Source organism: Hylobates moloch, unplaced genomic scaffold (assembly GCF_009828535.3).
Source record: "Hylobates moloch isolate HMO894 unplaced genomic scaffold, HMol_V3 SCAFFOLD_1, whole genome shotgun sequence".
NCBI classification, from domain to species: Eukaryota; Metazoa; Chordata; class Mammalia; order Primates; family Hylobatidae; genus Hylobates; species Hylobates moloch.
In genome coordinates, this window is record NW_026652276.1 from 71,399,822 (window position 1) to 71,412,754 (window position 12,933).

The following is a 12,933-nucleotide window of genomic DNA, read 5'->3' on the forward strand; positions in this document are numbered from 1 at the left end:
ATACCATACATTATCTATGGTTGTTGTTGACTTGTTTCCATCTGATGTTTTGAGGGGGATTCATGGAGATTCTTGTCACCTAGTTTTGTTATAAATATTGTCCGTGGGTTTTTGGTTTACTATTTAGTTTTATACATTTTTTTGGTGGGTATTTACAGATGCTCACTTTGCCACTGCCCTTATTGTCCCAGAATCTTTCTAATGTATTAGTTCTTAATTGCTGCTGTTTCAAATTTGATAATCTTGCCATAATTAGATTATAACTTATTCCAGGTACTACTTAAATTGTAATTAGTTCAAGTGCTATCCTTTGACTACAGCAGCTTTTACAGTATCCAGCATAGTACTAGGCATGTATGCAATGGCTCAGAGTTGTTACTTTGGAAATTAATCTAATTTCAGTTATATAATTATAGTCTAACTTGCAACCTGTTAATAGTAGGATTAGCAGCCACTCCTGTTACAAGTGGAGGTGAAACATGAGGATATCAATTGGCTTTCCTGTATGTAATGTTAATTCTTGCATCATCTTTGACATATATGCCATAATCCGTCAGCCTCCTGGTCTAAGCATTTCTGGAAGACTTTGATCTGATGTACTCATGGTACAAAAAAGTCCACAAGATAGTAAGTATCATAGAAGCGTATTGGAAACAAAGCAGACATCATCCTACAGAATGTTAGCTCTTTTTTCTTTGTTACAGTTCAAAAATATTGTCAAGGAAATGGAGAAATTCTTGAGCAAAGCAATTAATTAAAATGGTCAAGATGGTCAAAGATTTTTTTGAAGAGATCGAGTTAAAACAAATTAAAAAAAAAAAGAAAAACAGGACAGTTTGTTAATACAGAGAAAGGCAAAGAGGTGTGTTTCAGACATGATGGAATTTGATAATTGTGAAGAGACCTGAAGAGCCCAAATAATACTTTCAGCCAAAGGTAGCATTAGTTTTTAATACATTGAGTAATAATTTTAGGGATCTTGTCATCCTAACAATGGCCCAGTTCCTTTGCTTTTGAACTGGGATTTAAAAAACCAGCTAATAGAAGTCAGTTCCTAAAACACAGCATAACTTTATTGACTTGATAAAACTTTTCAAAGTATAGTGTTAAGAATTTAGTATTTCTTATTTTTACCTCATTTGGCTTCCTTGTTTAAAGGAATTATACTTTATTTATTTATGAAGATAGATTATGTACTTTGTAATATGTTTGTTTAAAATTATTCCCACTGTTTTAAAAAAATTACTCCTAATTTTTACCTTTTAAAAAATCTTTAACAGGCCTCAACAAATAACGAAAGCTCTAATCACAGTTTTGGAAGCTTGGGATCCTTAAGTGACAAAGAATCAGAGGTAAGTAATTTCATTTTAAATATGGTGCTATTAAAGTAAAAGCTGGAATCACCGTTTTAATTAGTATTTTGTTTCTTCATCAGTTCTTTTGCTAAAGGTTAATGCTTTTAAAGTTTCTTATAGGAATGTTTTGTTCTGCCTTATGAAGCACAACATTCAGATTGAAGACTGCATTTGGCATTAGAAAGAAAATATAGTTTCTTTGGTTATGTAGCTGAACTTGTAAATGAATGATATATATATATATTCTTACTGGAGACAGTTATTAGCCATTCATAGTTCTGTGAGAGGAAGGTGGTTCTTAAGTGTGTTGGGTTTTCCAGTTTTCTGTTATTTCTCTTTATTCTTTCCTTTTAGTTTGATCCTTAGTAAAAGTTTGTGTACTTTCTGAGATACAGATACACATTTTTTCCCTCTTTTTAGAATTTCTTATGGAATCATGCTGCTGGTTTTCATTTTTTGTATTTTAAAAAATCTGAAGAATTCCCTCCCCTCTTAATCCCTCCCCCTTTTACCCACTTACTGATCCCACCAAGAAAATAACTCGGATTTTACAAGCAGGCATTTGGATCCATGGTATAATTTACTCTGAGCATGATATACTTGATGACATCTTTTAAAAATGGGTAGACAGGAAGTTCCGTGGGTTTTAGCATTCGTTTGTTGATGTTACAGCTTGACTCTTGTGGATATAGCCTTTTCTCTCCTTGGATGATACAGGTCTGTCGTGTGTGTGTGTGTGTGTGTGTGTGTGTGTGTGTGTGTGTATGTGTATTTTCCCTGTCTTATTTCTACTTGACCCATTTTTGTCTTTTTTCTACTTGGTTAGTATAGACCTATCACCTTGATAATACCAGTAGTTCATTAGCACTCAGAAACTCTTAGGCATTTTGTTTCACTGTTCAGAGGAAAGGGAACTTCAAAGGTGGCATCTTTTTAGCTCTGTGTTATTGAAAGCATCTAGAAATCTCTAGGTAGACAGTTTCGTGCAGTTCTGTGCAGGCACCCTGCCACTGCAAAGGAGTATGGCATAGGGCTCTCACTCATCAGGCTTTCCCTTCCACAGAAACAACTGGCAGGCAGCTGAAAGGACTGTGCAAGTGACGGGACTTTATCTGCAGTAGGTTCCCTTGAGGTAAGCGTTAGTAGCCCCTGTAGCATCAGATTATCAGTTTAGTTTTAAAAAAATTAACATACTTATACTAAGCCTTTGAAAATTGTAGGTTTAGCTTAGTCAAAGTTTTTTAAAAACTATATTAAGAATGTTCTCAGTTTCTATTTCCTGGACTTTAGAACATTTCTTGATATTTTCACAGAATTGGGAATATTTAGTAATTTCACCTGCCTCCTGTTTCATAGGCATTTGTGTTATGAAGACCAAAAATAATTTTAGGTATTTCTGTTTTCTGTTCACTAAATATGATATTTTTGATAGATATTTTTTAAAAAGCAAAACATGGTGAAAGTTAGATCACTTATCACAGTTATACGTTCTTTATAGGTACCCATATTCCAAATATAAGTTACAGATTTAGTATTTGGATTTTTTCAGAGGAATTAGTCTATAAGAGAATTCAACTTCCCTTTAAAAATCCCAAGGATCACTTTTGGCTATATTTTTAGTTAAAACATGTTTTTGTTTCTTAAAAGACCATACTGACATTTGCAATGAAACACAATTTGGTTAATCATTAGATATACTTAGCTTTATCCGTATTGAAGTTTTGACATTTGGGGCAGAAATAGAAAATCTTGAAAAATCTTTTGGCCTCACGCTTGTAATCCCAGCATATTGGGAGGCCTAGGCAGGATTGCTTGAGACCAGGAGTTCGAGACCAGCCTGGGCAACATGGCAAAGCCCCATTTCTACAAAAAACACAAAAAATTAGCCAGGTATGGTGCCATGTGGCTGTAGTCCCATCTACTCGAGAGGCTGAGGTGGGACGATAACCTGAACCAAGGAAGTCGAAGCTGCAATGAGCCATGATTGTGCCACTGCACTCCAGCCTGAGCAACAGAGTGAGACCCTGTCTTAAGGAAAAAAAAGAAAAATCTTTTGACTTTTGCTGTTCTGCATTCTCTGTCTTTGATTTTTACAAATTAATGGTTAAATCTAGTGGCACAGAAATGACTACAGATTATACGTTGTCCTTAAGATTCAAAGAAATAATTACTATGACCATTATTATTAATATTATTATTTTAGTGTATCTTTCCATTTAAGGAGTTGCTTATCTGGAAAATGATTTCCAGGTTTTATCTGTATAGTTGATACCTTAATTAAAGAATTCCTAGGCCGGGCGCGGTGGCTCACGCTTGTAATCCCAGCACTTTGGGAGGCCGAGGCGGGCGGATCACGAGGTCAGGAGATCGAGACCACGGTGAAACCCCGTCTCTACTAAAAATACAAAAAATTAGCCGGGCGTGGTGGCGGGCGCCTGTAGTCCCAGCTACTCGGAGAGGCTGAGGCAGGAGAATGGCGTGAACCCGGGAGGCGGAGCTTGCAGTGAGCCGAGATCGTGCCACTGCACTCCAGCCTGGGCGACAGAGCGAGACTCCGTCTCAAAAAAAAAAAAAAAATAAATAAAGAATTCCTTTGGGGTGAAATTTTATATATATCAAAATACAGATATTTATAGATCATTAAGTAAACATGAGAAGAAACAGTTGCAGGATAGAAGTACTTTTGTTTTTCCTAGTACTCCTAGTAGTAAAGTTTATGAAGTATTTCATTGTCTTCTGATGTCACTATTCTTTTGGTAATCCATTCTCCGATTTACTACAGTTTTTAAAATAGTAGTTTTTGGTTTTGGGAGCAAATAGTACTGGAAGGTTTATTACTTTTTTTGTTTGTTTGTTTGTTTGTTTGTTTTTGTTTGTTTGGTTTTTTTGAGACGGAGTCTCACTCTTTTGCCTGGGCTGGAGTGTAGTGGTGCGATCTCATCTCACTGCAACCTCTGCCTCCCAGGTTCAAGCGATTTTCCTGCCTCAACCTCCTGAGTAGCTGGGATTACAGGCCACTGTGCCCAGCCAGTTTATTACTTTTTAAAAAACAAAATTGCTTTCTCATACCACCCTTACTCCACCCTGGATTCCTGAAATTTATATCCATATTTTAATATAATTAATATGCATACCGTATTATAGTTCACCAATTGGACATTTTCTGTTGAATCCCTCTTAGGATTTGTGATGGTTTTAACTCACTACAATCCCTTTTCTGTACTTTGTTTTCTCCTAACCAGTACTCTTTTTCAGACATCCAGAATCCTCTTGTTTTCTCCTACCCTTACTATTAAAACTGGAAAGCATCCAATTGTCATTCTTAAGTTGATTAATCTACTTCAAATGAAATTTTTATTTCAGTTTGTATGCGGTTTATTTTATATATTAATCTGACTTTTTTTCTAAATGTGGAATTAAATAGAATGAAAAAGTTTTTCCTCTTGTAAATAAAAGAAGATGGTAGATAGGAAGGTATTGTTTTGATTTTGTTTTATTTTACATTACTCCTGGTCTATTCAGCAGGCTCCAAAAAATTCAGGATATTTTCAGTAAACATTGATTGCATATCTATTAACTTCTAATCTCTGCCCAATCACAGAGAATATAAAGATGTGTAGGATACAATCCCTGCCTTCAAATGAAATCAGTGTTTAGTAGAACAAACATTTAGACAGTCTGCTTCATGACAGTGTAGGCTGTGCTGTAACAGATACAAGCACAAGATACTGTGGAAGCAAAGTGCAAGAAACCACCAATTCCATTTGCCTGTAGGGGAAAGGAAGCAAAGAGGTCTTCCTTCAAAGAAGAGATGATAGTCGAGTTTTTAAGAGAGGCTGTGAATTCATCCCATAAGACAGAGCGAAGTATGAAAAGAAGGTATACAGAGGGACTAGGATATGTGTTTGCTTTTATGTGGGAGTATGACAAGTAGTTTGGTTTAAGAGAGGACAGTAATTCTCAGCCACTACTGCTCTTCAGATCTCCAGAAAAGCTTTAAAAAAATACCCAGCTGCTTCGGTGATTCCACTGGTTTTCAGACTTCTGGTAGAGGGAGTATATGCAGGAATGGTGAAAGGTAGGCAGGGGTCAGGTTTTGAAGACCTTTGTATTTCATAGTAAAGAATTTGGACTTCAGGTAGAGAGCCATTGAAACAGGGGAAACAAAAGACAAAGTAGAGGTGAAAGGCTCCCACAGATGGAATGTAGAGGATTGCATTGGAGGGACATGAAACCCAAGTTAGGAAGATCACTTAGTTAAGGAATACAGCCTTCTTTATAAAACTCTAAAACCTTCAAGGTTTAATATTAGGAGGAAAAACTTGAGATAAGAGGACTTCTAATTAGCATTTTCAAGTTTGCTGTTTGGGCTCTGCCTTCTTCGGATTCTCTAGCTTTGGTTACTGAGACTATCACCACCCAAGGCTGTGGTGGTTCTCAAACTGTTCTGTACGAATGAATCACTTAATGTTTATGACGGGAGGTCTCGGCTAGAATTTTGCATTTCCAACAAGCTTCTAGATTTCATTAGTTTTTTGTTTTTTTTTTCTTTTTGAGACGGAGTCTCGCCTGTTGCCCAGGCTGGAGTGCAGTGGCGTGATCTCAGCTCACCACAACCTCTGCCTCCCAGGTTCAAATGATTCTCCTGCCTCAACCTCCCAAGTAGCTGGGACTACAGGTGTGCGCCACCATGCCCGGCTAGTTTTTGTATTTTTAGTAGAGATGGGGTTTCACTATGTTGGCCAGGCTGGTCTCAAACTCCTGACATCATGATCTGCCTGCCTTGGCCTTCCAAAGTGCTGGGATTACAGGTGTGAGCCACCGAGCCCAGCAGATTTCATTCGATTTTTAAAAAGTAGAATCAGTAGGGTTTGATGACTTGGAATTAGCATAAAGAAGAAAAGGGAGGAGCCTAAGATGATTTAAAGGGATCTAGCTAGAGTGCCTTTGATTGAGATAGGCATCACAGAGGAAGATAACAAGTGTAGATGGCACGGTAGAAGATATCTGGAACTCAGGAAAGAGGTCAGGCTAGATAAGAAGAGCTAGGGGTTTTTGGCATAGGTGTTAATTAAAAAGGCTTGGCTGTAGATAAGCAGATCTCAAGAGTGTGGTTTGAGGATTCCTAGGGGTCCCTTGCGATTCTTCCAAGGAGTCCACAAAGTCAAGTGTTTTTTATAAAAGTGCTAACACATTATTTGACTTTTTAACTTTCATTGTCTCATGAATTCACAATGAAAATTTCCAGAAGCTGTATAACATGTGATGTCATCACTCTGATTTATTCATTTTTATTCTTTTACACTTGTATATTCTATTGTTATAATGTTTTTGTTTAACATCCTAAAATAGTAAATACTGTTATACACATGTAAATAAAAGCTCTTTGGGGTCCTTAACAATTTTTTAGAAGTTATAGAGGGCTCCTGAGACCCGAAAGTGATAGTAAGTAGAATTAAATGTCATAGGAGTCAGTTAAGATAGTGACTGTAAAAAGTGACTAAGAATTTGACACTTAGACTTAATTTTAGTAGATTAATGGGAACAAAATGTCAGATTGTAATTAATTGAGGAGAAATTAGAAAGTGAGGAAATAGCGACAGCAAATATTGACTGCTTTTGGCAGAACCTTGACTATGAAGGAAAGGAGACAGTATCTAGAGTCAAACAGGCTTGACATATCATGTGCTAAGGAAAGAGTCATAGCAGAGCTGTGATGGAGACAAAGTGCTGAAGAGAGAGGAAAAGAGAAACAAAACCACACATTTTTTCCTGGAGGAGGAATGAATGGGTGAAATCCAGACCCTGGGTGGGCAGGGTTATTCATAGACAGGACTAGGAACATCTTTCCCCTGAGTTGGGGTGGATGAACTTGCATATCTGATAACCTTTTCTCTTACTTCACAGTGAAAATAGGTTATCAGCTGAAAGGAAAGAAACGTGAGTGGGTTGTGGATTTGAGGGCTGATAAAAATTTTATGGCAGGACCAGAGAAGAGAGTTTACCAGGGCGATTCATCCTTTGTTTAAATTTTTTAGAATACCTGAAGGAGTTAGAAATATGGTCATGTACCTAACCTGCTGGCTAACAGCCCACATTATTTTGTGAAGAGCCTGTGTTTCTTGAGTACCAGTGTTCTTTTTTTTTTTTTTTTTTTGAGACAGAGTCTTGCTCGTGGCCCAGGCTGGAGTGCAGTGGCGTGATCTCGGCTCACTGCAAGCTCTGCCTCCCGGGTTTACGCCATTCTCCTGCCTCAACCTCCTGAGTAGCTGGGACTACAAGCGCCCACCACCACGCCTGGCTGATTTTTTTTTTTTTTTTTTTTTTTTTAAGTAGAGATGGAGTTTCACCATGTTAGTCAGGATGGTCTTGATCTCCTGACCTAGTGATCCGCCCACCTCAGCCTCCCAGAGTACTGAGGTTACAGGCGTGAGCCACCGCACCCTGCTTAGTGTTTTCTGTTTTAAAACCTGCCTTGACCCACCTATTTGCAGTTCTTCTTGTAGCACTTTCACTATCTAAACACAATGATCTTGTGTCTTAGTTCATTTTCTGCTGCTCTAACAGAATATCACAGACTGGGCAATTTATAATGAACAGAAGTTTGTTTGGCTCTTGGCTCCAGAGGCTAGGAAGTCCAAGAGCATGGTATCAAGCATCGGATGAGGATCATCACCCCATGGTAGAAGATGGAAGGCAGAAGTGAGCGTGTGAGACAGAGAGGGAGAATTGGACTCAACTCATCCTTTTAATCAGGAAACCACTCTGTCAGTAGCAAACCCATCCCCACGATAATGGTATTAATCCATTCATGAGGCCCCTGCCTCTTTTTCTCTCCCCCACCCCCCGAGGTGGAGTTTTGCTCTGTTGCTCAGGCTGGAGTGCAGTGGCACAATCTTGGCTCACTGCAACTTCCGCCTCCTGGGTTCAAGCGAGTCTCCTGCTTCAGCGTCCTGAGGGATTACAGGCGCCTGCCACCATGGCTGGCTAAGTTTTATATTTTTAGTAGAGACAGGGTTTCACCATGTTAGCCAGGCTGGTCTTGAACTGCTGACCTCAAGTGACCCGCCCACTTCATCCACCCAAAGTGCTGGGATTATAGGCATGAGCCACCACGCCTGCCTTCCCCCGACCTCTTAATATTCTTACTACAGGGATTAAGTTTCTACGTGAACTTCAGGGCACATAGTCAAACCATAGCACCTTCAGATTCTGTACAGTTGCTGTCTCTACCTAAGCCCAAGATGCTAGGTTAGATTATGTACCTTCTAGCTCATTTGGAATTCATAATGATTATTAAAACCATAACCATTTTTCCTCTTCTCGTTTTGGATGCCCTAGGATACATTTATCTGCTTTATTTATTTATTACTGAAGTTGGGATATTTGTGACTGAACATATCATTTAATTACATCATTTTTAATAATGTTGGAGCACAGTTATGTCTGTTTATACGTGTGCTTATATACAATATACTCCATAATATTCGTGTTTATAAAGCAGACGTATATCAAATTATTCTATTTTTCTCAATTTAATCCTTAATATTCATCTTTCAGAATACTTTTGTATAATCTAAATCAGATTTGAACAAGTTAAAATATATACTATCTCTATAACCAAAGTAGTTTTCCACCCTTTTTCCTGGGTAACTGCCAAATCTTAAGCCTTTATCCACTGACCTTAAATTACTGTGTATTTTTCATCAAAGTATATTTTGGGATTTTTGAGTTACGAATTTTAAATTATATGGATATGTGGAAGCTGGGACAGTTGTTGCATCTAGAGCATTTCCTGATTTAACCTTGTTTTATATACATACCCACCTCCACTCTCTCATACCTTCTTTTTTGCCCTTTTAATAATGCTTAGTGCTTAGCTAGTTCTTAGTGTGATTCTAAGCACTAGTGCTTAGCTATGATTCTATTTGAAAACAGAGGTAATACTGGCCTTAAGTTTTGTTAACATTTTCATTAAATTTTAATTTATCTATATTTATTTGCTGTGACCTGGAGAAATCTTTTTTTTTTTTTTTTAAATGCCTTACTCTGAGTACCTAGTAAGAAAGAAGAGAGACTTTAAAAATCGATTTACTGTTGGATGGGATAAGTATCACTGAAAGTTACATTTTTAGGCCTTTTACCCCTGAATAAATTACCTTGCTTTTGACTTACTCTCTTTAAATCTGTTCTGCTTCTTAAGATGTTAGACATCTATCATCAATTTTAAGAAATACTCTGTCTTGCTGCCTATTTTCTAAAATATTGTAGTGTGATAAATGATGATGTTTGTGGTGTTCTACTTGTTGACCTCCTCTGTCTTTTATTTATCTTCCTGCTTGTATGTTCTCACTTTGTTCTTACCAAAAATCTTACTATTTTTATGTCATTGGTTTTTTCTTCTTTCTTCTTTTTTTTTTTTTGAGGCAGAGTCTCACTCTGTCACTCAGGCTGGAGTGCGATGGCACGATCTCTGCTCCCTGCAACCGCCGCCTTCTGGGCTCAGCAGTTCTCTGGCCTCAGCCTCCCAAGTAGCTGGGATTGTAGGCACCCACCAGCCTGCCTGGCTAGTTTTTGTATTTTCAATAGAGACAAGGTTTCACCACGTTGGCCAGGCTGATTTCAAACTCCTGACCTCAAATGATCTGCCTGTGTTGGCCTCCCAAAGTGCTGGGATTACAGGCATGAGCCACTACACCTCCACCTCCGGCCTATGTCATTGTTTTTACTGAGGCATGATATGCAACAATGTTGCTATATACAATGAACAATATGTACAGTAATGATGTCTTGAAGGCAAGTACTCTTTGTATGCATGGAAAATGGTATTATTTTGTAACATAAAAAATGGGGAATGTGGCCGGGAGGGGCGGCTTATGCCTGTAATCCCAGCAGTTTGGAAGACTGAGGCAAGCAGATCACTTGAGGTCAGGAGTTCGAGACCAGCCTGGCCAACACGGTGAAACCCCATCTCTACTAAAATACAAAAGTTAGCTGGTCGTGGTGGCACATGCCTGTAATCCCAGCTACTCAGGAGGCTGAGACAGGAGAATTGCTTGAACCTAGGAGGCCGAGGTTGCAGTGAGCCGAGATTGCACCACTGCACTCCAGCCTGGATGACACAGCAAGACTCCGTCTCAAAAAAAAGAAAGAAAAAAAAAGCAGGGGGGAGGGGGAATGTTAAGTTTATTCTCTTCTCTGTTATTAAGACAAAAAACATGAATTATTAGACTTAAAAGTTCCTGTGAAACACCTGAAGTTACTTTGTAACTTTTTTTTTTTTTAAAAGAAAACAGTATTTAATTCACCACTGTATACTGAAGGACACAGTCTTTTAGAGACCTATATTCAGGCAGAAATTAGAGTATCTGACACTAAAATATATTAACCAGGTTCATAGCAAAGGCGGTGAGTCCTGCTTGAATATGTTCATGCTTATTAGTCTCTTGGAAGGAAAAGTGAACTGGAAACCAAATGTGAGTCTCGTCCTGGCTCTATACATCTGTTTCCATAAAGGTAGAAGAATATGTATATCAGAATTCTTCAGGAAGCTTTTTTTAATGTTTAAGTAGCCAGGCTCCCTGCTTGGAAATTCTGATATGTTCTGTCTAGTTGAGTTCTTGTAGGTCATGAAATCTTGAAATGATTCTGTAAGCTATTTAGCAAGCAGACAAACAGCTGTTAAATATTGCCCTTTAAAAAAGTATATTTGATGTGGTTCAGTGGTTGTTTTTTACAGTGAGAAATTTCTAAGCGAACACAACAAGGGTGCCCACCTTCACCACTTATTCAGTATAGAATGGGAAGTCCTCGCTAGAGCAGTCAGACAAGAGAAAGAAGTAAAGGGCATCCAAATTGGAAAGGAAGAAGTCAAATTATCCTTGTTTGCAGATGATATAATCTTACATTTGGAAAAACCTAAAGACTGTACCAAAAAATTATTAGAACTGATAAATTCAGTAAGTTGCAGGATACAAAAATCAATATAAAAAAAGTAGCATTTCTATATGCTAACAGCGAACAATATGAAAAAGAAACCAAGAAAGTAATCCCATTTACAACAGCTATAAATACTATGAAATATGTAGACATTAACCTTTTTTTTTTTTTTTTTTTTTCCCCAAGACAGAGTCTTGCTCTGTTGCCCAGGCTGGAGTGCAGTGGCATGATCTCAGCTCACTGCAACCACCACCTCCCCGGTTCAAGCAATTCTCCTGACTCAGCCTTCCGAGTAGCTGGGATTACAGGAGCGAACCACTGCACCCAACATTTTTTTTTTCTTTGAGATGGAGTTTTTATTCTGTTGCCCAGGCTGGAGTGTAATGGCGTCATCTCAGCTCACTGCACCCTCCGTCTCCTGAGCTCAAGTGATTCTCCTGCCTCAGCCTCCCCAGTAGCTGGGATTACAGGCGCCCACCACCACGCTTGGCTAATGTTGTTTTTTTAATGTATTTTTAGTAGAAATGGGGTTTCACCATGTTGGCCAGGCTGGCCTCAAACTCTTGACCTCAGGTGATCCACCAGCCTTGGCCTTCCAAAGTGCTAGAATTATAGGCGTGAGCCACCGCACCCGGCCTACCCCGCTAATATTTTTGTACTTTTAGTAGAGATGGAGTTTCACCATGTTGGCCAGGCTGGTCAAACTTCTGACCTCCAGTGATCTGCCTCCCTTGGCCTCTCAAAGTGCTGAGATTACAGACGCAAGCCACCACACCTGGCTTTTAGACATTACTCAAAGTAGTAAAATATCTCTACGATAAAAACTATAAAACATTGATGCAAGAAATTGAAGACTATGCAAAAAAATGGAAGGCTATTCCATGGTCACGGAATGGAAGCATCAATACTGTTAAAATGTCCATTGTACCCAGAGCAATCTATAGGTTTAATGTAATCCCTGTCAAAATACCAATGGCATTCTTCACAGAAATAGAAAAAATAATTCTGAAATTTGTATAGAACCACAAAAGACCCAGAATAACCAAAGCTATCCTGAGCAAAGAACAAAACCAGATGAATGACCTTACCTGACTTCAAATTATACTACAAAGCTATAGTAATCAAAACAGCATTGTACTGGCATAAAAACAGACACATAGATCAGTGAAACATATAGACCAGTGGAACAGAACAGAGAACCCAGATAGAAATCCATATATCTGCAGTGAAGTTATTTTTGACAAAGGTGCCAGGAACAAACATTGGGGAAAGGACAGTCTGTTCAATAAACGGTGCAGGGAAAACTGGATATTCATATGCAGAAGAATGAAACTAGACCCCCTGTCTCTCACCATATACAAAAATCAAATCAAAATGGATTGAAGACTGAAATCTAAAAAGACCTCAAACTATGAAACTACTACAAGAAAACACTGGGGAAACTCTCCAGGACATTGGTCTGGGCAAAGATTTCTTAAGTAATACCCAACAAGCACAGACAACCAAAGCTAAAAATGGACAAATGGGGCTGGGCACGGTGGCTCACGCCTGTAATCTCAGCACTGTGGGAGGCCAAGGCAGGCGGATCGCTATGTCAGGAGATCGAGACCATCCTGGCTAACACAGTGAAACCCCGTTT

General features: G+C 38.6%; 1 protein-coding gene across 4 annotated transcripts in view; it reads left to right on the plus strand.

Moving 5' to 3' along the window:
* Positions 1–12,933, plus strand: part of TLK1 (tousled like kinase 1) — a 176,792-nt gene that overhangs the window by 83,146 nt on the left and 80,713 nt on the right. For 3 of the 4 annotated variants that reach the window (XM_032755418.2, XM_032755419.2, XM_058441275.1), the window contains exon 3: positions 1,281–1,352. In XM_032755418.2, the coding sequence (XP_032611309.1) occupies positions 1,281–1,352 (72 nt within the window). Of the gene's footprint in view, positions 1–1,280; positions 1,353–2,469; positions 2,488–12,933 lie in introns of those variants that run through there. The other variant, XM_058441276.1, reaches the window with a different exon arrangement.